This window comes from Canis lupus, chromosome 1 (genome assembly GCF_048164855.1).
Source record: "Canis lupus baileyi chromosome 1, mCanLup2.hap1, whole genome shotgun sequence".
NCBI lineage: Eukaryota > Metazoa > Chordata > Mammalia > Carnivora > Canidae > Canis > Canis lupus.
This window is the reverse complement of record NC_132838.1, coordinates 29,601,764-29,628,682: the sequence shown is the minus strand read 5'-3', so window position 1 is coordinate 29,628,682 and position 26,919 is coordinate 29,601,764. Positions and strand designations below refer to the sequence as shown.

At 37.5% G+C, this 26,919-nt stretch overlaps 1 protein-coding gene across 3 annotated transcripts in view; it reads right to left on the bottom strand.

Moving 5' to 3' along the window:
• PDE7B (phosphodiesterase 7B) overlaps positions 1-26,919 on the bottom strand; it is a 317,742-nt gene that overhangs the window by 29,122 nt on the left and 261,701 nt on the right. For all 3 annotated transcript variants that reach the window (XM_072824842.1, XM_072824851.1, XM_072824835.1), the window contains 5 exons: positions 11,979-12,130; positions 9,924-9,987; positions 8,005-8,100; positions 5,823-5,923; positions 4,244-4,375 (listed from right to left, as the gene is read on the bottom strand). In XM_072824842.1, coding sequence (XP_072680943.1) covers positions 4,244-4,375; positions 5,823-5,923; positions 8,005-8,100; positions 9,924-9,987; positions 11,979-12,130 — 545 coding nt within the window. The remainder of the gene's footprint in view (positions 1-4,243; positions 4,376-5,822; positions 5,924-8,004; positions 8,101-9,923; positions 9,988-11,978; positions 12,131-26,919) is intronic.

Sequence of the window (26,919 nt, the reverse complement as noted above, 5' to 3'; positions counted from 1 at the left end):
CCATATCTCACATTTCCTTTCTCTATTAGTCCACCAGGGACATCTGAATGGCTTCCAGTCTGATGAGAGGAGGGGCCAGGTGGAAGTGCTTTTATCACCTTCATGTCGAATTTGAGTTGGCAGTTCAGCTAGTGAGTCCCGTCCAGACAGCAGACAATGGGAGGGAGCCCTCTGACCTGGCCTTCGCTCCAGCTGCCCGGGCTCTCTCTTTATCTCCAGGCTGGGTGTTCTGCAGTGATCTTCTTACTTATTAGAATTAAAAGAGCACAGCCAACAAAAGGAGGGAGAAGGAGCTCTCTTCCATTTTATCTCATTTATAGTAAGGCTAGATTGTAGCAAAGTCACACACAGTATGTTCTCAGCCCACATAATTCCTGGCACATTTTCTCTACTGGATTCTCATTAACCAAATGTGTATCATGGGTGTGTATACATTGTGTGTGTGTGTGTATATATATATATATATACACACATAAACAAAATATATATATTACACAATATATTGTGTGTATATATATACATATATATTTTTTACTGATTACCATGGTTCTTAATATTTTCAGAATCTATAACTTGTTTTAAAATTGGAGTGTAAGTTATGGGCCCTTACCCCAGAAAGAAGTGCAGAGGTATATCCTCTGAAAATCTGCACATAGTTTCTTGAAAGTTTGTTTATGTCTTGACCAACAGGTTCTTGGTAGGCTGAAAGTCTACATTTGCAAAGGTTTTAAGTATAATGTGTTGTTAAAGGTCTTGCTCAGTTTATATATTATGTAACATAATCTTGTTTTCTTGAAGTTGAAAACCTGAAGTGATACTAGTTCCTCATCTACAACTTGATGCACAGCAGAGACTTTTTCTGACCCAGGTCACGTTCTAGGTGGCTATTCTACAGAAGAAATTTCTACAAAAGAGAGACTATCTGCTTAATGAAAATACACCCCAGACACTGATCTGAGAGCAGGAGGACGGTGATGACACACCCGTGCCCAGCTAACGGCCACAGAGACAGTCTGTTTTCAGCTCTTCTGGACTTGGAGGTTTTAATCCCAAAGTGCACCAGCTCGTGGCACCTCTAGTGTCATCCTTCAGCTTTACTACCCTAAACATTCAGTGTCAAGACCCAGTTGACCATTCCTCCAAGAGGCCCCCTCCCCTCAAGCCATCTGCTGAATCAGTTCTGTCTTCCCATCACACTTTGTAGCTATGCCCTAAAGAGTATTTCACAGAGTCCCTCCCATTTGAAGCCACTAGGCTCTAACCCCTTTGTCTCTCTCCCTGCAATAGGAATCTGGTGGAGAGCTCTTACTGTCTGGCAGATAGAAAGTAGGTGATCCATGGGAAGTTGAGGGGCGGTGTGGATAGTGCTAAGTCACTTCTGCTTTGGAGACAAAAGACTTACTCCAGCTTTGCCATTAATTAGCTATTTATTTTCAGAAAAAACACTCAAATTTCCCAAGTATCAATTTTCCCCTTTCTGCAAAATTGGTATAATGATATCATGTACCTGCCTAATGGGACTATTGTGCAGAGTAAATCGTATGATCCATCAAAAGCACTTGGCACAGTTTTTAAGTCACAGTAAGCATTGAATAAAGGTAAGTCATATAATTTGTTGAACTGCATTTCACATAGAATTTTCTTGATTTTTTTGAAATCCCCTTTGATAGTTAATAAATGATAGTATACGGCAAAATATAAAAGGCATCAGAATTTTTTTGGACAGAATTGAAATCTTATATTTTCAGGCCCTCATAATAATTTTAACATGTTATGTCCCAATTTGGGTGATAAAAATTTCAGCTTTTATCCTAGAGAGCTCTAAGATAGTAGAAATATCTTTATGATACTGTGTGATCCTGGTTTACCTTCAACACTATTTCTTTTCCTTTTTTTTAAAAGACTCTTTCTAAAACCTAAAGATAAGGGTCTCTATCTAGCTTTCAAGAGTTCCTAAGACCAGTTGAGCAGGAGACTGATGGAAATATTAACCTGCACGTGATTTTCAAGTCCCATATCCCAACTTCTTTCTAGTTATTATCAAAAGGATCCTTGTCTTTTCTATCAAGAATCAGGCCAGACAGTTCAAATGGATAAATTCACTGCTAGAAAAAATAATACCCCATATTATTATAGTAACACTTTTGAATACAAAGAACAGAACAGGTCCTTACTCTTTAAAGAGTTAAAAAATTATATCTATATCTATATCTTTAGCTAACTCCCCAAAGCTTTTTCAAACTGAGGTTAAGTCTTTTTAGACTTTGTACATTTTGAGCATCTGAGTTTGAACAAATGTTTGAGGGCATAGATTATATTTTATTTATCTTTGTACTCCTAGATCTTAGCATATCATATGATATATGCAATAAATAGTTGCTGGTTAAAAATATATGAGACTATATGTTGTACTGAAAAGGCTGCAGAATTTGGTTATATTGGGATGTTTATTTTTTATTTTTTTAAAAGATTTTATTTAATTATTTTAGAAGTGTGTGTTTGCAAGTGGGGGGAGGGGCAAAGAAAGAGGGAGAGAGAGAGAGTGAATCTCAAGCAAATTCATGCTGTGTGCAGAGCCTGATGCAGGGCTCAATCTCATGATCCTGAGATCATGACCTGAGCCAAAACCAAATGTCAGATGCTCAACTGACTGAGCCACCAAGCACCACAATATTGAAATATTTATTTTTAACAAAGAGATTAAAATAAAAACTATTAAAATTAACTGCATTTCAAATGTTTGAGTAAGGAATCAATTTTTTTGAGAACAGTTCTAATATCTGAACAAGGTAGACTAGAGTGTTTTTATTTTGAGAATCAATTTTTGTTAATTAGCAATGAATACTTAATTCTTATGAAATTCTACAATGACCTTCTTGTTTTTAACATCTGGCATATTTCTTTTTAATGTGAATCCATTATGTGTTTATACATACTATATGTCAAAGTACACTTTTATGATTCTTATTTTATGTACAAATTGGTTAGTAGCAGCAGAAACTCTCTTAAACCTCACTAACGTGATTTATTTGATGACAAGAAATTAGAATTATGTAAGCACTTACTTTATATGGGGATGGATCAAATAGCCAATTTTGTTGACTGATTTCCTTTGTCTAATAAAAACATTTGAAAAAAATCAGAATCGACAGGAATAGAAAATCTCTCTGAGGGCATTCAGTCCAGTCATGCATGTCTATGTTTTTTTCAAGAATTAAATTTAGCTTCTTAGGTGTTTTAGAAAGTTTAGCTGTAGTTTTTATTTTTCTTTGTTTAGTTTGTAGCTCATCATCAAAGGCTTTCTTAGTTTTGTCATCTTGTCCCCTCAATGTGGCTACATCTGTCTTGGCTCCTGGTGCTGGCTGGCTGCTCAACAGAGCCCAGTGCTGGAAACATACCAGGTGGATCAGAAATGTTGGAATGCCAGTTCCTACCTACACTAAAAACTAATCAACTGGCTGGAGAAAGGCTTTTTCTCATGTTCTAATTGTGCTTTATTGGAGATACTTGCATCCTCAAGCTGTAACATCTTGTATAATGCAGGTGTTTTATGGAGATCTGTGAGGAATTTTATAGCATTGTGTTTTTTCAAAAGATTTACTAAAATTGAGATCAATGACTACCATGTATGCAATGATTTTGTGAATGACAACCAAAGGTCTCCAAAGTACCACACTGAAAATTCTGGGAGTTATTCATTTATGATACAAGGTTTACGATCTTAAATAACATCAGAAATAAAAGGTCTCTAGGTCAACCTACTCATGCTGCTGAACTATTTTAGAACAACAAAATATGCCTATTGTCTTTGATAACATACCTCCAACCTAGAGGCCAGTCAAGTTCAGAAATAGTCTTAGAGACATAAATCTGAATTAAGATTGCACCTGGGAACCATCATATACAGAAGTCCTACAAAGACTGGCTTCAGCTGGCCATTATATATGAGATGTTGTCCAGGAAGATGGATATCCTCAGATTCTGAGAGGGTAGGCTCAGAGATCCTGTTTTACTTTGCACAATTTCAAATCTGCTTTGGAGAGAACTGAATTCCTTGGATACCTTTGTACACAAATGTAATCTTCCTTAGAGAATATCCTGGACCTATTTCAAACCCATGCTCTTTGGCTGTGGTCATCATTGAGGCTGACCTTGAAGGAAGGCTATCGCTAAAGGTGAGATAGGCTCTGGCACTGGGCCTAAGCCAATTGGCTGAACTTGACTCAACATTGGGCTCCCTTACCTGGTATAGGTTGGCGAGATGGTGGTTAGTTTTGATCAAAAATGGCTGGTTCACTCCTGGATGGTCAACATCATGTGCTGCTGCAGCCAGCAGTCCAAGCATGATGTCCAGAGGTGTGAGGAAGCTGGCGAGCTGTTAAAAAAATCAAATCAGAAGATTGCTTGGTGTCTCTCCACACAGGTTAGCATTTGTTTTGGCTAAGTCAAATGGTATGAATTATGACAATATTTTTCAGGCTTTCATCCTGACCTTTACCCTCTTGAAGCAGCAGTCAGTGAAGTGATAGCCACATGGAATTGCAGGGGAATAAAAGGACAGTGTGGAAAGTAATTATACAAGTCAAATGTTTCTGTATCATTCATTCGACTACCCTCCTCTTCCTACTGCTCTGGTTTCTTTTTCTTGGTATGGTGGTATTATTGCCTGTTGGCAAGACTGCTCTCTGGTAAGCAGGACAATGCAGAGCCTGACGTCAGCCTTGCTCCTAGAGAAAGCAGTGAATGAAGGAAAATCTTAAAGCCAAAGTTATGGACACACTAAAAAAAATCATTTGTGTATTTCAACCATCCACTCTATCATTGCCACTTTGATACAGAATCAAGAGTGGGTTGAATTACAAAATTTGCATATTTTTTCAATGTGTCATAATAGTGGGGGAATGTGGGAATGTGTAAGAATCTGTCTTTTTTTTTTTTTTTTTTTTGGTTAGCTATGAAAACAAGCAGGGAGAATGGTAACTATTACTGTGTGATATATTACAACTTTCAGACAATTTGCAAATTAAAAAAGACAACGTTTAAAGGGATATTTTATCAGGAGGAGGCATCTATCCAGTTTTCTCTTGGGAATGCCTGTCTGGCATCTGTATGTTCAGTGACTGATATTAAAGTGATTGAACTAAACAGAGACTTGGGCTAGGCTATTTTTTTCTTTTTGAAAAAATGTAAGAAAACACATTCTGTATGTTAAACCAATTCAGTTTTATATGGTTAAGAAATGCTTAAATTTCAAGTAATGAGTATTTATTATTATTATTATTTTTAGTTTTGGATTGGTTTGTTGAATCAGAGTACACTTGCTCTGAGGTCTTTAATGTTCACAAGTTTTCTTGGGCCTGAATCAGGATGCGCCGTTGGCTTAGTAGGAAATGGAACTTAAGCCTTGAGGAGTTTTGATTCTATTTGTCAATCATAAACCATGAGGTGGGAGACTTTTTCCAGAGGGTTTCACTGCTGGTACCATTTGTGGCAGAGGTCCAAGGCAAAACAATTAATTGCTTGAGGCTTTGGAAGCTATCTAAGATGTAGATTGTCACAGAGAGGGTTGTTTTTGTCCTAATGTAGCCTTGAAAAGTACAGAAATTACAGGAAAAAAGAAAACCCTCAGGAAATTTACATCTCCTTTCAGGTGTATTATATAACTTCAAAAGCTGATATTGGAACTTTCATAGAAATAATTTGTATTCATATTGTGAATGACCCATACACAATTATCCTGATAGGTTGGGTGACTTGGGACTTGGCAGGAGGTTTGCTTGGCATTTCCAGATGGCCGAGGTGGCAGCTGGGTCTTGCTTTACCTTTGGCTCCTTCAGGTAGCAGTGTATGGCCTGGGTGACATCGGCTGCATGGACAGCATTGTGGTATGGGTTTTGGCTGTGGTAATCTTCTTGAACCATGACTAGGAGGCAAACAGATAACTCAATCAGCTAAAACCAAAACAGGAAGGGCAGACTAGCTCAGATCTATTGAAGATCCCTTTTGCTTAAAAATATCAGCGTCTCCAAAATGTGCAGCCTGGGGATCCTTTAAAAATAAACATGGTTTGCAAGCTTGGCAGTTCTCCTGGGCTGTTTTTAGTGAAGAGGAGGGGGAGGGCAGACGGGATAAAGGCTAAAAGGATTTGTGAGGCCCTTGGGATTGCTCACCACCTTCATAAATCAGCCCTTTCTGGCGTTCATCAAGGCTTTCATTCATAGGAAAAATAAATATGTAGAAAAAGGACAACTTTCTTTCACACTATAGTTTAATTATTTAAGTTTGCTGCCATTTATGAATAATATGCCATAAAAGAGGTTTCCTTTTAAAGAGCCCTAGTAGCATCAAATCCCTGATATCCAAAAATTGGTTTAGTCCTTGAATAGCAAAGACTGACCAAAGCAAATCTGAGACTTCTTCAGGCAGAAACTCAAAATACTGTGTTGATCCAATGGAGAACTCCTTGGTTTTATTTCTATCTCATTCAGATGAAGCTAGCATCTCTCATGCCCTTCCAATGTAAGGACCAGCGTGTGCTTGGAACCGAACAGAGACATAAGCAAGGCGATTTTGTCTCACTAATTACTGAAACCATTAACCTGCTTTAGCTATTAGCCATGGCTTAGGATGTAATATATTCAGTGTGTATAGAATGTACCGATTTGCAAGTGTGGCCATATTTTGTTAGCTCTGAATTCTGGTGTCATTTCTGTCATCAGATCTTCTCATTCTTTACATTGTTCTGCAGGCACACACATGTCCAAAGTATCTGTGTTCTCCTTCTTTAGACAAATTAAAATTATTTGACCCATTTGTGGCCATTACTTCGCTCAAGAAATCTAAATTCAATTAGCCTGAGGTTATTTGTGTTTATGCAACTGAGCCGTGCTGTAGCTGGTTTCAAAAATTTCTTTTGTGTCACATATTATTTTATGGTTTCTAAAAACAGTTATATTTAAACTCTGGCACTATCATTTATTTGTTGTGTTGAGCAAATTACTTAAGCATAAGTTCCCTCAGTTTTCTTCTCTATGAAATGGGGATAGCAATAGCTCCAATTTCAAAAAGCTGCTGTAAGGATGAACTGTGTTAATATTTGCAAGTCCTTAGTCCCAACATATTTAAGCACCATTTAGGCCTGGTTGTCATTAGTGCTGTTGCTCTCATGTCACTGTTGCTTTACTCTGGAAGCATCAAGTTGGCTTCCAAATTCAAAGCACAGCCATAGGGCACATCACAGAAGCCAGACGTATGCTAAGTGACAGCAGGAAGTTATATGGTGATGAAAAATGTGCCCTAGAGAATTTGACAGATAAATAAGCATGTGCATAAAAGTCCAGTAAGAACCGGGGCTGTTTTTGATAGAGAGCGATGGAGCAGAGTTGAGTGGAAACATGGGGCCTTTCAAATAAGACAGACCTGGGCTTAGACTGAGGCTCTGCCAATTATACGTTGTTGACCTTGAACAACTTACAAAAACTCTATCTACTTTTCCGTAACTGTGAGCCAAACAATGGTGACAACACCCAACTTGCAGAGTTATTGAAACAGTTAGAAATAAAATATTGAGAGCATCTTGCATAGAGTGGGCACTATGTAAATGGTAGTTTGTCATATATATACGTGTGTGTGTGTGTGTGTGTGTGTGTGTATGAAGATTATTGAAGATTTTTAACAATTCATGTCCAGATTGGAATTATTTGAGGCATACATTACTGGGATTTTGCTGATATGTAAGCAGATCAGTAATTTCTTTAACAGTTACATGCTCTTGGTGGTTTTCTTTACATAGTTTTTATCTACTGTAAACATAATAATCAATTAAATATTTTTTTCACTAATTAAAATGGGTAAACCATATTTTAAAGTTAAGATGAAATAATTTAAGATTAGCTTGAGATCTTCATTTTCTGTGCTATCATTCTTGTCATTTTATGTTAAAGAATATTATAGACTACCATTATTCAGGGGAAAAGAGATAGAAATATGGAAACGAAGACTTACCCAAAAACCTGTGCAAGGTGACCATATCTAACTTGAAATGGTGAATGAGTCCATGAGTGTTGAAGAGGTGGCACAACAGTGTTACCAGGCTGTTTCCTATAGGAAAATAGTCACCTGCTTAACTCATTTTTATCACCATTAAAATATCAAGATTCACAAAAGGATCTAAAGTTTCTGTAATGAAAGGTCTCATTTGCCCTGTTAGATTTGAATTTTTTCAATCATAAAGGATATTATTACTGCGGTTTGGTCTTAGGTTTTCTCATATTGTACAAGTGAAACAAGCTAGGTGAGACCTTTCTCTGTACCAAGGATAATGAAAGCATTAACAGTTAGATTGAGTCTACCTATTGTAGTACCAGGGTATACATGTTGGTTGGTGTGTATGTTTCTGTGTATTTTTTAAAGACACAGTTTAATGGTCACTTGCAATGTGCTTTAATTGCTTCCAATTGATCCTCACATTTACAGGGGTATCTAAGTCACTATACTCCTTAAGAGTTCAAGCTTATTCTTCCCATGCAAAATCACCCAAGATGAGATCTGACCATGAGCTAGTTTAGAACTTAAGCCAAAAGAGATGCAAAATGGAAGCAATAATGACTAGTAAGCATTTAGGAAATATTATTCACTAAAAGAATAATGATTTTGAACTTTAAAAGCATTAGAAAATTTATGAAAGACTTTGAAATGGACCAAGATGATGACTGGATGTCTTAAGTGGAAAACTAAGTATTGCCTAAGCACACTTTTCTGGGGCACCTGATTCTGTGTTTATGCAGATTCCATTGTCTTTGAACTATTTTACAACTCCCAAAGTTGTAGATAACTGATAGCATTGCAAGTGATTCTTGTCCACAGCATGAAAACAAACTCACTCAGGTGAAAATACGGTGGACTTCCTCTTCCCAGTTTTACAGTTATTAATAAATTCACTTAAGCATTTCTTACCGTTTATATATGTGTCATTTGAATTTTCCCTTGAACTAGTTGTAGCATCTTACTGGATCTCTAATTATACTGAGTTAAATCTTTGACTCATGCTCATTTCATATTCCTGTGAGAGTCATGATTATACTCTCTTTGGAACAGATCTTTTTACTCAAAGCTACTTTCATTCATTACTGGTACCCACTTCTCAGTCAATTCAAGCAAAATGAAATACAAGATTGTGGGATCCTTCCCTATGTGGTCTAATTTAGTTTTCCACAGTGTAAAGCTCGGCTCCATGAGCTGTATATCTTAACTCTATGTTATTTGCCAAGTAACTGAATGGTGAGAAAACCATCACTTAATTACTTAAAGTATAAGCCTGGTATATGGTGGGACATGTGAAAGTCAGCATCAGATATAATGTCTTTCATTGGCTCCCTAAGCCTATCAGCATTTGTTTAATGCGTAGATGGATATATAACCAAATTGTATTTTTTTCTTAAGGAAAGTCTTTATAGACACCGAGATTTTAAAAGTGAAACCAGTGGGAATGTCTACTTTCCCTTTCAGCTGCAGCCTACACTTTTACACTCTGTCATCAGCCGATGATGTGGAGCATATCTGAAGGAGACCAGATCACTCAATAAAAATGAACAGACACTTGCCCTGTATAGGTCAGGACTACTCAGGTGAGCTTCAGTGTTTCTAGTTTTTGCTGACTGACAATGAACCTCCTCCATTTGGATGTGGCCAAAATATTCTGCGAGGAAAAGAATCTAATCTGTGCTTTCCAAATTCCTTTGGGACCATCAAGGCCAGAAGGAAATGGTCTTAGAATTCTAAGGCCAAATTCAGCCCCTCCTTTTCATCTGAATTAATTTTCCTTTGCCCTGGCCCTTCTTGAGCGACTGTAGACTCAGGAAAGTGGAAAAAGAAGAGAAAGAGAATAACAGTGTTTGGAAACATAAATCTTTTGGGTGACTTACCATTTGTCAAGCGATCAAATAAGAAAATGTCAAAATCCCACATTCCCACTTTGGAGAGCATATGCTGAAAAGGCAACGAGAAACAGCACTCCAATGAATCATATCGGAGACTCAAACATTTACTTTGAGACAGTGAATTAAACAATTAAAAAGTTGAAAATAGTAGCATATTGCTGTCTGGTTTCTTGGAAAACAAATCTTTTGCTCTACGTGCTAATAACAACAGTGTTAAGGGGACAGGTCCTGGAATCAGACTATCTGGTTCAGGGTCAGCCACATGTCAGCTGTGAGAGCTTAGCCAAATCCCTTTAACTCTCTGTACCTCAGTTTCCTGTTTGGAAAATATGGCTAATATTATCTGCCTCAGAAAATATGGCTAATATTATCTACCTCAGAGGATTTTTGCGAGGATTAAAAGAGGTAATATATGTGAAGTGCTTAGGACAGTGTTAGTATATAATAAGCACACATAAAATTCGGTATCTGTTATAATTGTGGTTCAGTAAAGTCTCTACATCGCAAACTACTCTATACTTAAGGAGAATTTACAGCAAATTTTTAAAAAATGAAGTCAAGATGATTGCTGGGTACATTACTCTGCTCAATGTGGATGAAACGTGACATGAACCACTCTAACGGACAGGAAACTAGAGTGGGCAAGTGAAAATGTTGGGTAATTTAAAGGTCTACTGTCTAACGTGGGCTTATTATTCCACTTTTCTTCTTAAAATATGCCATGCTTAGAATTAGATGGTCTTGAACTCTCAGATGCAAAGCTGTGGTCACTGATTTTATCCTCACTATGGCTTCTGCGACTGGCCTTCCTCTCCTCTCAAAGCCACTGCTTTCAGTAAGTACAAGCTCGCTCTCTTCTTCCTGTCCTTAAATGTCTTCCTTGCGTCTTACAGTAAAGGGCCTTGTCATAGCACACAAAAACCTTCACAGCATTATCAGAAAAATGAAGGAATCATAGGTCACCTGTGAGATCTAGTAGGAGTGACCATTTTATCCAATTCAAATACTAAAGCAGAATCAAGACTTGATCTCTGATATCCTGACTTGTGAGTTCTTTCTATATCTCAGAGCCACCTCTCTTGGAGAGTGCACCCAGCAGGAGTGCTGTATCACTGGTGCCCCAGCGCTGGGAACTGAGTCTTGTTCTTCTTTCTTCAACCAACCAGCCAGCCAACCAACCAACCAACCATTCAAATGAATAAACAAACAAAGAAACATTCACTCAATCTCAGGCCTTGGGTTGTTAGGAGTAATTTTTTTTCTTCCTTTTTTAGGCCAAAAGTTGAGAATTTGTTCTTCTGATATTACTTGTTGCTTAGTTATTAATACTGTACATTAATAGTATATATTTCTTAGTAGTATATAGATAGCACAATATTACTTAGCATGTAAACTCTAAGGTACTACTTCTGACTTCTGTTTAAACTATAGCAGTTTACTCAAAATTTAAACTCCTGTGACAGTTTGGGCTAGAGATAACCTGTGAACTGTTTTTTTTTTTTTTTTTTGGATTGTCACATGTTCATTTCAACTTTTGATCGAGTTGCAAAAATAATTGTAAAATTAGTGAAAATTGTTTAAATACAATAAAAATGATAAAAAGGACGATGTACCATATTAGTAGACAAAAGTGAAATTCAGAGTTGGTAATTATTGGGTTAATTTCAGCATAGCTATTTCAATGAGATTATTCAATGGGTTTAAAGATTTAGTCATTCTCTCACTGGTAATCAATCAGTCCAAAATTTTGCTTTACTTAGTGCTATGCAAATATGTTTTGTTCGTGTATAAGAATAAAAATAGCTAGCATGTGCTAGGCATGAATATATGAAACATGTGAGCATGATTCACCTCATGTAATCTCTGCATCACCCCTATGAGGTGGGTGCTTCTATTAACTTTATTTCATATTTAAGGAAAAAGTCCAGATGTGTTGATTAGTTACAGAGCATCGCAGTGGCAGAAGCTGGACTCCAATCCAGGTACTATCAGCTGAGGCCACTGACCGCCTAGGAGCTGAGAGAGGGGAAACTAACTCACCCTTGCTTGTCCAAGGTAGTCTTCATCCAGCAGGTGGAGAGGGGCCTGTGGTATAATTCCACGAAGCAACCTCGATGCATGGAAGTATCTTTGAAAGCTTAACAGTCTTTTCACCTTTTTTTTAGTGCCAATTTCCCCTGAGTGTGTTGTATCTGTGGAAGGTAATCAAATACAGAAGTTGTATATTTAAAAAGCCCTGTTTTCTCCACTATGTAAAAACACAATGTATAATAAGGGAGATAAATTTAAAATACACTCTTAGTGCTTTCTTACATACAGTCTATTTAACTCTACATTTGAAGTTGTCTTAGAACAAAAATAACCTTTCTTCTATATTACATTCATTAAAATGTCAAGGTATTTCTGAATGTAATTTTAGAAGACATGAAACACACAAATTAAAATCTTCATTTTCTTATTAATGGTGCTAGTATGCTTAGTAAGTGAAATCCGCATACTTTTGCATACATTTGAAAGGAACATTTATGTTTTTTTCTGTGATATTAAAACCAAGCCTCCAAAATTTAAACCAGGTTCTCATCCTACACTCTCTGAATTAAAAGGGCTGAGAAAACGCTAGCTTAGACATGAGGAAAATGTTTTCTAATGTCCCAGGAACACCAGTGGCAAGGGAATCAAAATCTCAGTACAAAGGTGACCTAGATTTTCCTGACAAGAAGCAGAGAGAGAGAGTGTACTTTCTAATGGAGTATATTCTTTTTTACTAGTGGCCAGGAAAGTCTGATCCTGTCAGTAGAGATATTTTAATACTCATGTCACATGAGTCTTTCAAAACTTGACTGTTGACATCATGGTAATTGTCCAGAAATACCCCAGGCACATATTTGAATGCTTGTCAAGGTATGTCTTACCTCAGCTGAAATTCTATGAATCACTCCAGGGCCATATAAGTGACATCTGCTACCCATTTTTTGAATCCAGAGTCAATTGAACAGTCTACTAGGAAAATGTATGGTTCATATATAAAGAAATTTTGGATTCTTTCATGTCTCCTCCCATCACCTCTTCCACTTTAGGGAACTCAGAATCACAATGGATAGAGAAGCAGAGGAAAGTGGGCAATGTAGGACCATAAGGGATATGGGCAGTTTGTTACCTAGGCTGTATTATGCATGAAAAGTCTTACTTCAGGGCAGGCAAAACCCACTGTTCTCTGGAAATCCCACCTGACTGAAATGCTTTCTATTTTTAAAATGGATATAGATTTCATGTGTAAAAAGAGGCAAACATATTTATTCAGAGAGAGGAGTATAACTGAAGTTGGGTGTTAGACACACATCCAAATTAAAAATGGTATATGTGGACTCAATTCTACTGGTGTGTTCTTAGACATCTCTATCAATGTATCAAGTCAAAATTCAGGATAAAGTGGTTCATTCACTTATTTAAAACATAGATGTACAGTGAGATCCTTTGGTTCTAGATCCTTCAGAGAGCAAAATAGATCCCTGCATTTGAAGTTTATGTTCCAGCACAAGGAAACATGCAATAACCAACAAACAAAACAGAAGTAATTTATAAAAAGGTGTTACAAAGTGGTAAGTACAATGGGGAAAAGCAAGGAAAGCTAAAATGAGGGATCAGGAATTCTGTGTTTGGATAGTCAGGGTTGGCCTCATTGGAAGGTACAATTTGATCAAGCGGTGGAGATGAGGAAGCTGGCCGCGCAGATATCTGGGGAAATACCTTCCTTACAGAGGGACTGGCTTGAATGCCCTTAGAGTGGGAGCCTGGCTGGCAGGCTGCTGTGTGGGAGGAGCAGCAGGAATTCCATGTGAGTGGGAAGGACAGGAAGAGGGAGAAGTAAGAGATGAGGTCTCAGAGCAAAGGAAGGCTTGAGAATTATACAGCATCCTGGTAGGCCATTGTAACAGCTTGGGCTCTATTCTCAATGAAATAAGGAGCCACTGCAAAGTTTTTTTTTTTTTTTTTTTTTTTACAGGTTTAATTTATTTATTTGAGAGAGAGACAGAGACCGAGAGAGCATGAGTGGGGGAAGGGGCAGAGGGAGAGGGACAAGCAGACTCCTTGCTCAGTAGCTCAGAGCTCTATCCTAGGCCTCAAGATCGTGACCTAAGCCCAAGTCAGATGCTTAACCAGCTAAGCCACCCAGGTGCCCTTCCACTGCAAAGTTTTGAGCAAAGAGTGATGTGATCACACATTTAAAAAGGGTCATCCTGTGTTGAGCAGCAGATTGTAAGAGAGAGCTCTGATGTAGTGAAACCTGCTATGAGGTCATTGAAATAATCCAGGTGAGAGATGATGGCTGCTCAGACCATGGGGGGACCAGTGAAGGGACCAGAAAGTGGAGGGAGGCATCTGGAGCATATTTTGGGTGCCTTGAAGTTTTTGCCCAGATAACTGGGAGAATGAAGCTGCCATCCATCCCCTGAGATGGGAAAGCCAGTGTGGGGTGGATTTCAATTGTGTACATGTTGGATGTCTATTGGAAATTTGGGCAGAGACGTTAGCTAGAAATAAGTGGATATAAAACCTAGAGCTTGAGGGAGAAGACTTGGTTAGAGATACGTATCTGGGAGTTGTCAGATGAGATTACCTAGGGAAGGAGTATTTATGCAGATGTGAAAAGCATCAGAAGTCTGAGTTCTGCAGCGTTTCAACTTTGAAAGGGATAGAGAGAAAAGCAGAGAAAATCAAAAGACACTGAGGGATATTCAGTGGGGCTGAGGAAAAACCATCATTTCCCAGAAGCCTAGTGAAGACAATTTTGCTAGGAGGAAGGTGAGATCCTCAGTATCGAATACTGCTAATAGACCAAGAACAACAAAGACTGAAAATTGACCAGGGGTATATAAATTTGTCAAAATTCACTGAATTATGCTCTTGGTAGAGCACATTTTATTCTATGCTAAAAGCAACAACACCCGAGTCACATATCTAGCCCCCAGATTTTGTTTTAAAACACAATTTCTCATAAAATACCCCAGACCATCTCAGTGAAATGACCAAGTCCAGGACTGGGATGAGCAAAGTACAAGAAAGACTGCAACTTCTTGTCGTGCTGGAACAGGAGGGAGAGTTGGAGAAATGATGGGGTCATTAAAAATGGCAGAAGAGATGACTTGCAGAGGGTCCCTCTGAGACTATATGGGAATCTGTGAGCATCAATATGAATAATGGTAGAATTGATTATAAACCACTGACAGAAAGAAGAATCCAGGAATCCACACTGATGGTAAATAAGCAAGTAAGTAAATAAATGAGAAGGGAAAGATTTTCCTTGTAGAGTGTCAACTCATAATGTAGGAGAACTAATAGAGTTAGAAAATTACCATTTTGCAACTTTTTTCTTTTTTTCTTTTTTCTTTCTTTCTTTTCTTTCTTTCTTTCTTTCTTTCTTTCTTTCTTTCTTTCTTTCTTTCTTTCTTTCTTTCTTTCTTCTTTCTTTCTTTCTTTCTTTCTTTCTTTCTTTCTTTCTTTCTTTCTTTTTTTTGAGAGACAGAAGCAGGGGGAGGGGCAGAGGGAAAGGGAGAAGAGAGAATCCTAAACCAACTCCATACCAAGCACAGAGCCTGACACGGGGCTCAATCTCACCACCCTGAGATGACGACCTGAGCCAAAAATCAAAAGTCGGACACTTAACCGACTGAACCATCCAGGCATCCCACCACTTTGCAACTTTTATGGTGGTGATAACTGCTTTGGGCCAAAATCATACATGGACACTAAAATTATTCAGTGAAAGTTTAAAAAACTACAGGATAATTTATAGCATAAAAATATCGCCCCATAGAGGTACTAATTGGAAAGGAAAACTGCATAGTTTCTTAGTGGACAAATGTAGAGGGGGCACCGCCTTCACTTATCAAAGTTCACAAGCCCAATAATGGGAGAAGCTGACGTTACATGCTTCTGGTGGAGTGCACTGAGGACACAGCACTGCCTATGTTATGTTCTTGCTCCAAGTGCACAGCCAACCCCCAGAAAAAGGAAACATCAGAAGAATCCAAGTTGAAAGATACTCTACAAAATAATCAGCCTGTATTCTTAAAAAATGTCAACATCGCAAAAGACAGAGATAGCCTCCAGTATTGTTTTAGGATAACGGATACCAGATATAGTACTCTAAATGCATTTGCATGACTCTAAATGGGATCCAGGATCAGAAGAAAATTTCCAAAATTTACTTTTTTAGGAAAATTTATGAAATTTGGATATGGACATGTATATGAGGTAGTCAAATTCTATTTATGTATTTCTTGAATTTGATAATTGAACTATAGTTATGCCAAAGAAGACTCCTGTCCTTAGAAAGCACATGCTGAGGGGCACCTGGGTGGCTCAGTTGATTAAGTGTCTGACTTGGGCTCAAGAGAGGTTCTCTTTTTTTCCTAAAAAATAAAATAAAATAAAATAAAATAAAATAAAATAAATGCTGAGATACTTAGGGATAAAGGAATGTACAACAAATTCTCAAGTGGTTATGAAAAAAATATATAGCAAAGACAAACAGGTTAAAATAATACTTGATTCCTCTGGGTAAAGGGTATATGAATGTTCTATCCTTAACATTTTTCTGTAAATTTGAAGGTATGTTATAATAAAGAGTTTAAGAATAGAGAGAATGATAAGAGACATGTCAGGCAACAGTATCAAGTGTAGACAACCCAAGGAGTTTGCTACATGTTTCTATGTAGAATTATATAGGATGAAATTGACTGTATCAATACGTAAATGAAATGAGTTATGTTGTGTAGAAATCTAATAGGAAATAGCCATACAATGGTCTATTCCTGTCTTAGCTTTCTATGAAAATTTCCCCATTCTAAAGTACTAAAAAAAATCTCCTATGCAGCTGAAAGTATTTACATAACCGAATCAGAAGTAAACAAGGTAAGCCTGAATGATGGAAATATGCCACAAATATAGAAAATTCAAATTATGAATTACAGTGGACCCTTGAACAGTGTGAGAGCTGGGGGTATATACCCACTGCACAGTTGAAAATCTGCATATAACTTTGGACACCTCAAAACTTAACTGTGAATAGCATACAGTTGACTAGAACCCTTATTGATAACATACCCAATTAACATGTATGCTGTATGGTATGTGTATTTACATACTATATTCTTACAATAAATAGAGAAAAGAATGATAATGAGAAAGTCACAAGGAAGAGATAATGCATTTACAGTACTGTATTGTATTATTGAGAGAAATCTGCATGTTAGTGGACTTATGAAGTTCAAACTTGTGTTGTTCAAGTATCAACTGTATTACTTTGTAAACTTCCATTCAGCTTTCCAAGTGATGTAATATTTCAAATAGATTCATAGATTCAAATACCCCTGTCTCTTTTGATTTTCTCTGCTTTTCTCTCTACTTTCAAAGTTGAAACACTGCAGAACTCAGACTCTGATGCTTTTCACATCTGCATAAATACTCCTTCCCTAGGTAATCTCATCTGACAACTCCCAGATGTGTATCTCTAACCAAGTCTTCTCCCCCAAATAGATTCAAATATTCAAGTGTCATAAGAAAATGACACTTAAGTTACATACAATAAATATAGATGATAGGAGATAAGGGTTTCTATTCATTAAAGTTACCAGATTGACTAAAATATTGCTAATCTAAGGATGCTTTGAGCTGCAGGTATTATATGGTTTTTTGTTTTGTTTGTTTTTGTTCTTTTTGCTTGTTTTTGAGAGAGAGTGAGAGAGAGTGAGCCTGTGTGCTTCAGTGAGCAGGGCAGAGGGGGAGGAAGACAGAGAATCTTAAGCAGGCTCCACATTGGGTGGACAAAGGGACAGGAGGCCTGAATCTCACAACCCTGAGATCATGATCTGCTTGCTTGCAGATTATTTATGTATTTATGTATTTATGTATGTATTTATTTATTTATTTACTTACTTACTTTTTACTTACTTACTTACTTACTTACTTACTTACTTACTTACTTACTAGAGAGGGAGAGACCCTCTCCCTGAGCGGAAACCAAGGGTCCAGCAGCTTAACTGACTGAACCACCCAAGTGTCCCTGGAGGTATTAAGTTTTAATTTAGATCCATTTTACCCTTAAACCAAAGAAGAAAACAGCAAATCCCCTTTTCCCCATCTACTTTCTTCACCTTATGGTCAAACAGGTAACAGTCCACCAATATGCCAGAATGTAGATCTCTTTTGATCTTTATTTAAATTTTTGATATTTTTGGCCTTAATTTTTACTTAAAGAATATTGCTTTAAAATATGGTATACCTTGATCACTGAGTTATTTGGCACCCTCTCAAATTTGGAGTATGCAGTAAGCGCCTCACTGCCCTAGTTCCCACCCTGTCTTGTATCTTAGGTGCATAAACTCAGATAATGTAAAACATGTTCAATATTAAAGTAAATCTAGATAATAAAACTTCTCACAGTTCATTTTTTATGGTAGTGTGTAGTTTAAAAAATGGTAGCATCTAATATTATTCATGGTGAGGATTTTCAAAGTTTTGGAACAAATTGGTTATCATGAGGTATATTCCTTTTATTTATTTTATTTTATTTTATTTTTTTATTTTTATTTTTTATTTTTTGGTATATTCCTTTTTTTTTGTGCAATTTCAAACCTACTGTGATGGCCAGATAACTGCCAAGGCAGGTGGCCAATATTTTCTAAAATACCAAGGCAAGCCATGACTATACCATTTAGCAATTTTATCTGGGTTATTCTTTAATTGAAAAGAAAATACTTCAGAATTGATGTTGCATGGCCATTTATGAAAACAATGTTTAATTTTCTTATTTGAAGACATACATAAAGCTAAATGAAAAAATTCTCAAGCTAGCACTTTAAAGGGGAAGAACATTCAATAGAGCAAGAAAAAGAAATTTATTTAAAACAATGTTAATAGCTTATTTATCACTGCCATTTACGGAGCACTTTGTGCTATGTGAGATATGACAAACTAGGATACAAGCTGGAGGTATAGTTGGGAGAAAAAAATCCATATAAGGAACAATTCATGAATAAATTGCCATGCTGTATGCTAGTCCCAGGCACTGCTTTTGGAAGTGTTGAAATGTGTTATACAATTAGTGAATAAGATTGGATACATGTGTTTCCAAAGGGACTCTCAGTGAGTAACTAGTATGTTTACTTTGATAACTAGGGGGGATCCCTGGGTGGTGCAGCAGTTTAGCGCCTGCCTTTGGCCCAGGGCGTGATCCTGGAGACCCGGGATCGAATCCCACATCGGGCTCCCGGTGCATGGAGCCCGCTTCTCCCTCTGCCTGTTTCTCTTCCTCTCTCTCTCTCTCACTGTGTGCCTATCATTAATAAGTAAAATAAAATAAAAAAAATTAAAAAAAAAGATAACTAGGGGTATAGTGATACACCTGTCTGGATAGAAATTTAAATGATTAGCTACACTACATTTTAGAGATAGTTCACTTAAATTCAGCTTGTGAAAATTTAGAGTTTAGCAATGTGCCTAATAATTAATTAAATGCTGTTTATTTAATATCTTTATGTAATTAAAAAGTCATTATTTTAAGCCATTCACAGTTATCTTAATGGTACTTTTTGATTGGATTTTATTGTTTATGGGCTTTCAGTCCCTGAATTTTCACTTACAACAGTTATAAAATGGTGCTACAGAACAGTTTAATTGCCTAATCTATGTGTGCATTGACCTGGACTATGAAATTCATTTTCTGCTCACTTGTTCTTTTATAAATTTCACAAATATGTATATATTAACACATTTCTGCACTCTGTAGGCACTAATTTAGGGTTATGAAGTTTATATTGGCACTGCTGATATGGTAATTCTTAAATTTCACAAGTTGCGGTTGGCTTAAATACAAAAAATGTTAATAAAAATTATTTTCATTTCGAGTACCTTCTTTATGGCATATTCTTTTTATAGGGGCTGATAAATTTTGGTACGAGGAGAAACCTTAAACCCAGAATAAATAGCTAGGGAAAAAAATCTATGAGCATACCTACTATGATGAGGCTGTTTCTGTCAACTGTATACCTGATTCCTTCAGCAAGGTCTGTAGCAACTGTTTCCTGAATTTCAATGGTTAGTAATTGGTGCAGAAGTAGTGCAGGTGATACTAAGAACAAAGAATGCCTTTATATTTAAGAGAGCAGAACTTGCCTCAAGCAAACATGGAGACCCAACTCCATAAACCTAATATCAATACTTTCAGAGCATTAATCCACCTGAATCTTTTTAAAAATTTTTTTAAAAAAGATTTCATTTTTTTTTTTTTTTTATTTGAGAGAGACAGAGAGTGCATGAACTGCGGGGAGAGGAAGAGGGAGAGGGAGAAGCAGACTCCCCGCAGAGCACGGAGCCAGAGCCGGATGCAGGGCTTTATTCCCAGGACCCCAAGATCATGACCTGAACCAGTCAGACACTTAACTAAATGAGCCACCCGGTTGCCCCAGTCTACCTGAATCTTTTAAATAATGTGTTACTAATAAATGCAAATAAATCATTGTATTTCTAATTATTATAATACCTATAATTATATAATAATTATAATGAAATTCTTTGCAGGGTTAGTGGATATTCGTTGCTTTGTTTATTCTTCCTTTAGAGAATTTTTCACATTCTTGTACTATAGAATTATTGGTATAAATAACATATTAACCTCCAAGGTCAGAAATCATCTGATCAAATTCTGTAATTGTAGTGTAAGCCCTGATAACTTTTTAAATTTTGTTTTGGTAATGCAAGTGCCTGACTTAAACTTTGCTTGCTGGGCAGGGCATCTACTTCAAAGGGGCATCCGCTTCAAAGAAGGCTATTCCAAATAAACACATTGCCAGCCTTACTACTAAATAAAGAGCCAGGTCACCTCTCTCCCACTGAGGCTCCTTTGTTTTAGAGATCTTGGTTGATTTCGATAACTAACCATTTGGACAGTTGTTTTTTCTTTTCCTGTGCTTTAAATTTCCTCTCTTATGTTTTAAATTCACCAATAAAGAGTGAGTCTGCAAAACCCTAGGTCCCCACCCCCGACCCCCATAAAAGAACCCCAGCCACGCTCACACACTCTCTACCTATGACTTGGCTGTGTGGTCCCAGTTATGCCGTGCAATTTCCAGGTCCCGTAAGTAATAAGCCTTTATTTTTTCAAAGTTTCTTGATGGTTATTGCTGAAGGGTGTCTTGCAATCATAATAAGAACCACAAGTGTTGGTTCAGCCACGACATTAGTTATTGAAAGACTGAGACCGGCACACAACAGTAAATCCCTTGTATTCAGTGCATAACCGTGCACATAATGGAAATTCCATGCAAAATTTGTTGATTTAACTTGAATAAATTATCTCAGTCTACAGAAATATCACCATCAAATGCCGTTTTTAAATAATAAGTCAATTTATTTTTATTTTTTAAAAGATTTTATTTATTTATTCATGAGAGACACACAGAGAGAGAGAGAGAGAGGCAGAGACATAGGCAGAGGGAGAAGCAGGCTCCCTGCAGGGAGCCCAATGTGGGACTTGATCTTGGGACTCCGAGATCCCGAGATCAGGATCCCTGAGCCAAAGGCAGATGCTCAACCCTTGAGCCATGCAGGGGCCCCAATAAGTCAATTTATAAAGTCCAAAGATGCTAAAACTTACGTTAGTTTTTAAATCATTTTCTCAACCCTCAAATGGAGTTCCAGGGCCCAGATCCTTCTGCCACCACTACCTGCTGATTGACTCCCACTCTAACACTCAACTGTGCTCTGTCTGTATGATTGCAAATTCATTCTTATTTACACATCTGATGCTTTAATCAGGTTGTAAAGATGTGGAGGCCAGATTCCTCGTTTTCTTTGAATTTTGACAATATCCTGCAAGTCATTTTGATGGTAAATACATGATGATGAAATGAAAAACTTTCTTGTGTCTGTGCTGTAGTTCCCAGTTCAAGAAGTCTTGAAGAAATACGATTGAAATTCTAGTTTTAAATGTGTAGCTTTTAAAAGGTGAGAAAAAGTTAATTCATTTGATTTTAGGTGTTCTGAAGCACAAATTGCAGATTTATAGCACAGCTCTTTCTCCCTTGCTATGAATTCTACTATTCAGGGTACAGGTTCTCTGCAAAGTTGGAAACAGTAGAGTTGCCCAGGATGGCAATTTTCTTAAAAAAAAAAATGAGATTTTAAGAGTTAAACAACTTATTCTAAGATGCAGTTGCTCTGTAGATACAATTTTAAGTAGACTACTTTAAAAGGTGAAAAAACTAAAGATGTCATATATAAAACATAATATCGATGAATTTCTAAAATGTACAATATGGACTTAGAGTCTTCTTGATGAGGTGCTAAAGATACCAGCCTCTGAATAAGACTAGTGCTCCTTTCAATGTATTAAATACTTCGATTCATTTTCATGTGCTTTTTAGCAAGTTTCATAATTTAGACTTGGCTGTAATGACTTTAGCACTCACATTCCACCTTTCAGAGTTTAGCATCTCTGACATCGAAGTCTGCATTTATTCATAAAAAGAAACAGCTGCCCCAAAAGCCTTATAAAATATGTTACTATTTCTATCCCAGTCTTTTGAAAATTGTCAGTGGGCATAAATGGCCATATTTGTTTATTTCTTCCTGTATACATTCCCAGCACTCAGAGAATGTGGGGTAGGAGCTGATGACAGCCCACGGTATTACCTGGACTGTAACATCACATGTGGAGACTGCGCTCACATGAAGGGACGTGTTTTTGAGACACAGTCATTGCAAATTACCTTTGAAATCCTGAACATTTGGGTTGAAGTAAAATACAAATTAAGTTCCTTAACATCTAGGGCATTTTCTAGGCTTAGTCTTTAATAGGAAGCTAAGAAAACCAGTTATGATATCAAAAAGCTAATAAACAAGAATGCATATAATAGACCTCCACAACAGCAATAACAAAACACTGTGGGAAACAAGGGAAGGAAAGGAAAAGAAAAGAAACTCAAACCAAAGTACACCATCACTGTAAAATGTAACTTGGAGTTGGGAAATCAATTTGACTTAAAAGCAGCTAGGAAGTTATTTTAAGTTCTCTAAAATCAGGTCTCGAATAGAGGCGTATCCAAGCCCGATGTTGTTAGCTCTTCTATATACAATGAAAACTCACGACTTCTTGATGGCTGTCACTAGAAGAAGAGCTTCGCTTCAACACTGCCATGGAGTGGGAGGAGGAGGCGGAAGAGGAAAGTCTTCTTCAAGACAGGGTGAATTGTTTCTCTAGTTGCACTTTTTAACATGTTTATTTTTTCAACTGCCATTTCTCTTTTATGTTCTTGACATTGAAGGGGACACCAGCATGGCTGACAGGAGTCACAGAACAGAATGAACTTCTTCCCCACTTCCCTGTCCCCACACCTGCTGCTGCATCAGCGCCATGAAATGTGCTCAGAAAGTATTCCTGAGGGTCAAAAGCTTGTCCTCAGCCACACAACACACTGGTGTTTGGCAAAATGTGCTTTTCTTACTGTAGAATCCATTCCAACCCAAGGATCACGAATCTCTAACTTCCAGGGTTCAAGGATGGTTGGAAAACTATTATTTCCTTTTTGTAAGGGGGGTGGGAAGGCCTTAAAAACAAGTTCTTAAGACTTCTTTGGGCAATAGAGAGGTTTTTCAAAATCTCGGTTTGAATGAAATTTAAATGAATTAGTAAGAAGTGGATCAAATTTCCTCAGTCCGAAAGAAGGAGTACTCGCCAGGCACAATGTGGTTTTATTGAACCTTCCGCTTCTCAGAGTTTGAAATGTTTAGTAAATCCTGAGTTTTGAGGGCGATGGTTTGTGGTGAGCAAATTAAAGTGACCGAACTGCAGTTGATTCTGTCTCCAGAGGTTAAAAACTGCTGCATTAACTCCCTCGTTCTCAGCATGTATTTAAAATAAGTGTGGTCTTTTATCTGGAGAGATGTGTTTGAACTGTTCCATTTCACTACAAAAATACCAGATGTATGTTGTAATGTGCATCTACTCCTCTGCTTTCACTCAGTCTGCTACTTCTTCGCTCTCCTATTCCAGGATATTGGACAAACCCTCTGATCACCTCCAGTTGTCCCCTCCAATCTATCTCCCATCCCACGGACAAATTTATGCCTTAAGCACAACCCCAGCCATGTCAGCCCTCTGCTCCAAATTCTTCAATGGCTCCCCGATGTCTACTTAGTTAAGTTCATATTATTTATTCTGGTATTCATGGCTCTCTAAATGTGATGCCAACTTATTTTTCCATTTTTATCTCCTCCCAGTCCCCTTGCAGATAAATAGGTCTCGGACCTTCCTGGTCCCCCCTCCCAGATCCCCCATGGTTTTCTACTTCTGTACCAATTGTACATTCCTTTTCCATAGAATACTATCTTCACCTGTTGAAATGCCATCCACCGCTCAATAGCCCACCTCAAATACTTCCTCCTCACCCCTCAGTCAGGGGCCTTCAGATTCTTCTGGGAGTCCTCCTAATGCACTGCAGTTGGTATGGCAGATGCTGTGCATGCGATTGGAAGCCCTGTCATGGGATGGAAATATCTAATATATCTGGGTTCCTGGCTAAGACAGTTTGAATGAAGGAATGAAAGAATGAAGCGATTGTCGATTGAGGTGTAAGATTTTGATTTTTCCTGTCTTATCACAGCACATTACCTTACTCCCAATTGGCACCACCATAGGATTATAGAACTGAATGAATTATCCAGAACAGGAAAGATTCATTCATCTAACACAACAGATAACAGGGCTGTTCCCCTGTTCAGAAGAACTTGAACTTCTAGTTCTTTTCTGCCTTTGTTGGATTTTCTGTGATAATTATAAGAGCATCTTGAGAAGAGTGGTAGATTAGTGCTAAGTTTATCCACTGGTAGAGGCCTGGATAGGAACCTGTATCTTGAAAAATGACCAGAAAAGGATCCTTTATATTTTGTTCCTTGGTGCATTTTAAGTGAAGTCCTTTCTCTTCAAAGGTTAAAAAGATTACTTGATTATATTTTACCTGCGTGAATCCTTTGATTTAATGGATTGAATCAAGTGGGTATCAGAAGTGGTTGGAGTATAACTCTTTTTTTTTTTAAATTTTTTATTTATTTATGATAGTCACAGAGAGAGAGAGGCAGAGGGAGAAGCAGGCTCCATGCACCGGGAGCCTGACATGGGATTCGATCCCGGGTCTCCAGGATCGCGCCCTGGGCCAAAGGCAGGCGCTAAACCGCTGCGCCACCCGGGGATCCCGGAGTATAACTCTTTAAATGTAGATGTCTACCCTAGTTCAGTAGGAACTTGAGATATTTATCTGCACATTGAGATTTGTCTCTTATGGCCCATGGCTCTCTATGGCTTAAAGTAGGACCTTAGATGTAATCACATCTATAACTCTTGGTGAAACAGGCTCTTAAGGAAGGAATAAGCTTCCATTAAGACTTATACCATTAATTCAGGCCATAGAAAGCTTTTTTTTTTTTCCCACATGGGGTTAAATCAGAGGGAAGAAATAATTGTTTTAGATGACTACTGTAGTGTCTATCTTCATGGGTACCTAAACTATTTCCAAAGGTATAACTGATGTATTTCATCTAGAACAAATGCAACTGGCCTCCTCTTCCACTGATTCTATCCATAGCATGAATAGGGCTTGAGGCTAAGAGCGATGGAACTAGGAAATACTGAGCACCTACTAGGTAGTATACATTTGTCACTCCATTAATTTTCATAAAAGTGGGTATTGTAAAGTTGATAGTAATAGGTATATTTTACAGATGAAGCCATGGATTTGGCTTTAGAGTTCCTAATATTCTACTCCTTACAGGAACAGACGAAGAGTAGGGGACATGTGAGAGTCCAGCATAGAACCCTATTTCCTTGGGGTACTGTCGAAGATTAATATCTAGATTCCTTTCCTTTAAAAAAGCATAGTTAGTAAAACAAAAGCAATAAAAGGAAATGTTAATATAATTCATAAGCACATGTGTTTTAAAATCCATGAAGATTTAAAAGTTGAAGATTAGAATCTGTATCATTGAACAGGAATGTCACAGTGAGAAATACTGAAAGGAAACTTGTAAAATAACCACAGAACTGTCAGAGAAATAGCTTCATAGCAGATCTTGGTAGTGATTCTATGTATGTAACTTTCCCGTTTCTCTCACTAAACATACAAATGGAATATTAGGAGGTGAACAATAAATCACTTGTGAGCTTTCAAATTGAAAACACATGCATTACTGACACTGACTTAATGTGATTTGGTTATTATGTTATTACACAAAGAAATTTGCAGGCCTTGGTTAGTGCCTCAAGCTTTGGAAAAGACAAACATTTTTGTTGTGGACATAGAACAGAGCTGCAGTTTCTGGGGAAGGGAAAGAGTGGGAGGCACTTGGGCAAACAGGCTGCTCAAAATAAAATCGTGACAGGATGCACACAGGCCTCTGGTTTAACCACTTCAGAACCAGGCTTTCAGGTCACCTAAGGTTTTACCTGAAGGACATCTGCTGACAGAGATGTGGTCTGAGGACTTGATCTTCCCTGTTTGATGTGCTCCCAGGCATTCTCTTCTCTCCCTCCTTCCTTGCCCCAGAAAACATATATGGCTTTTATGTGTTTTCTAAATATTTCTAATTATTTTTATAATGTGAAATAACATTCTACTCAGGAACAGATATTTAATAAACATGTAATATTCTTTGGTAGCTGTCAAGGAATGAAATGGAAGCCCTTTAATCATGAGTTGGCTATTTGTTCTTTCTGAGTCTCAGTGAATAGATATAAGCAGTGTGGTAAGCACTGGTTAGATTCCACCTACAAATATTTACTGAGCACTGACTCTGTGCTAGGTACTGGAATATACAACATTTTCCAGACAGTGTTTCTGATGTCAAATATCCAGAGGAAGGTGGTGTAATGGACCTTTGTATTGTCTTCACTACTTTAATTTCTGCTTTAGCTGTGATGGATAAGGGA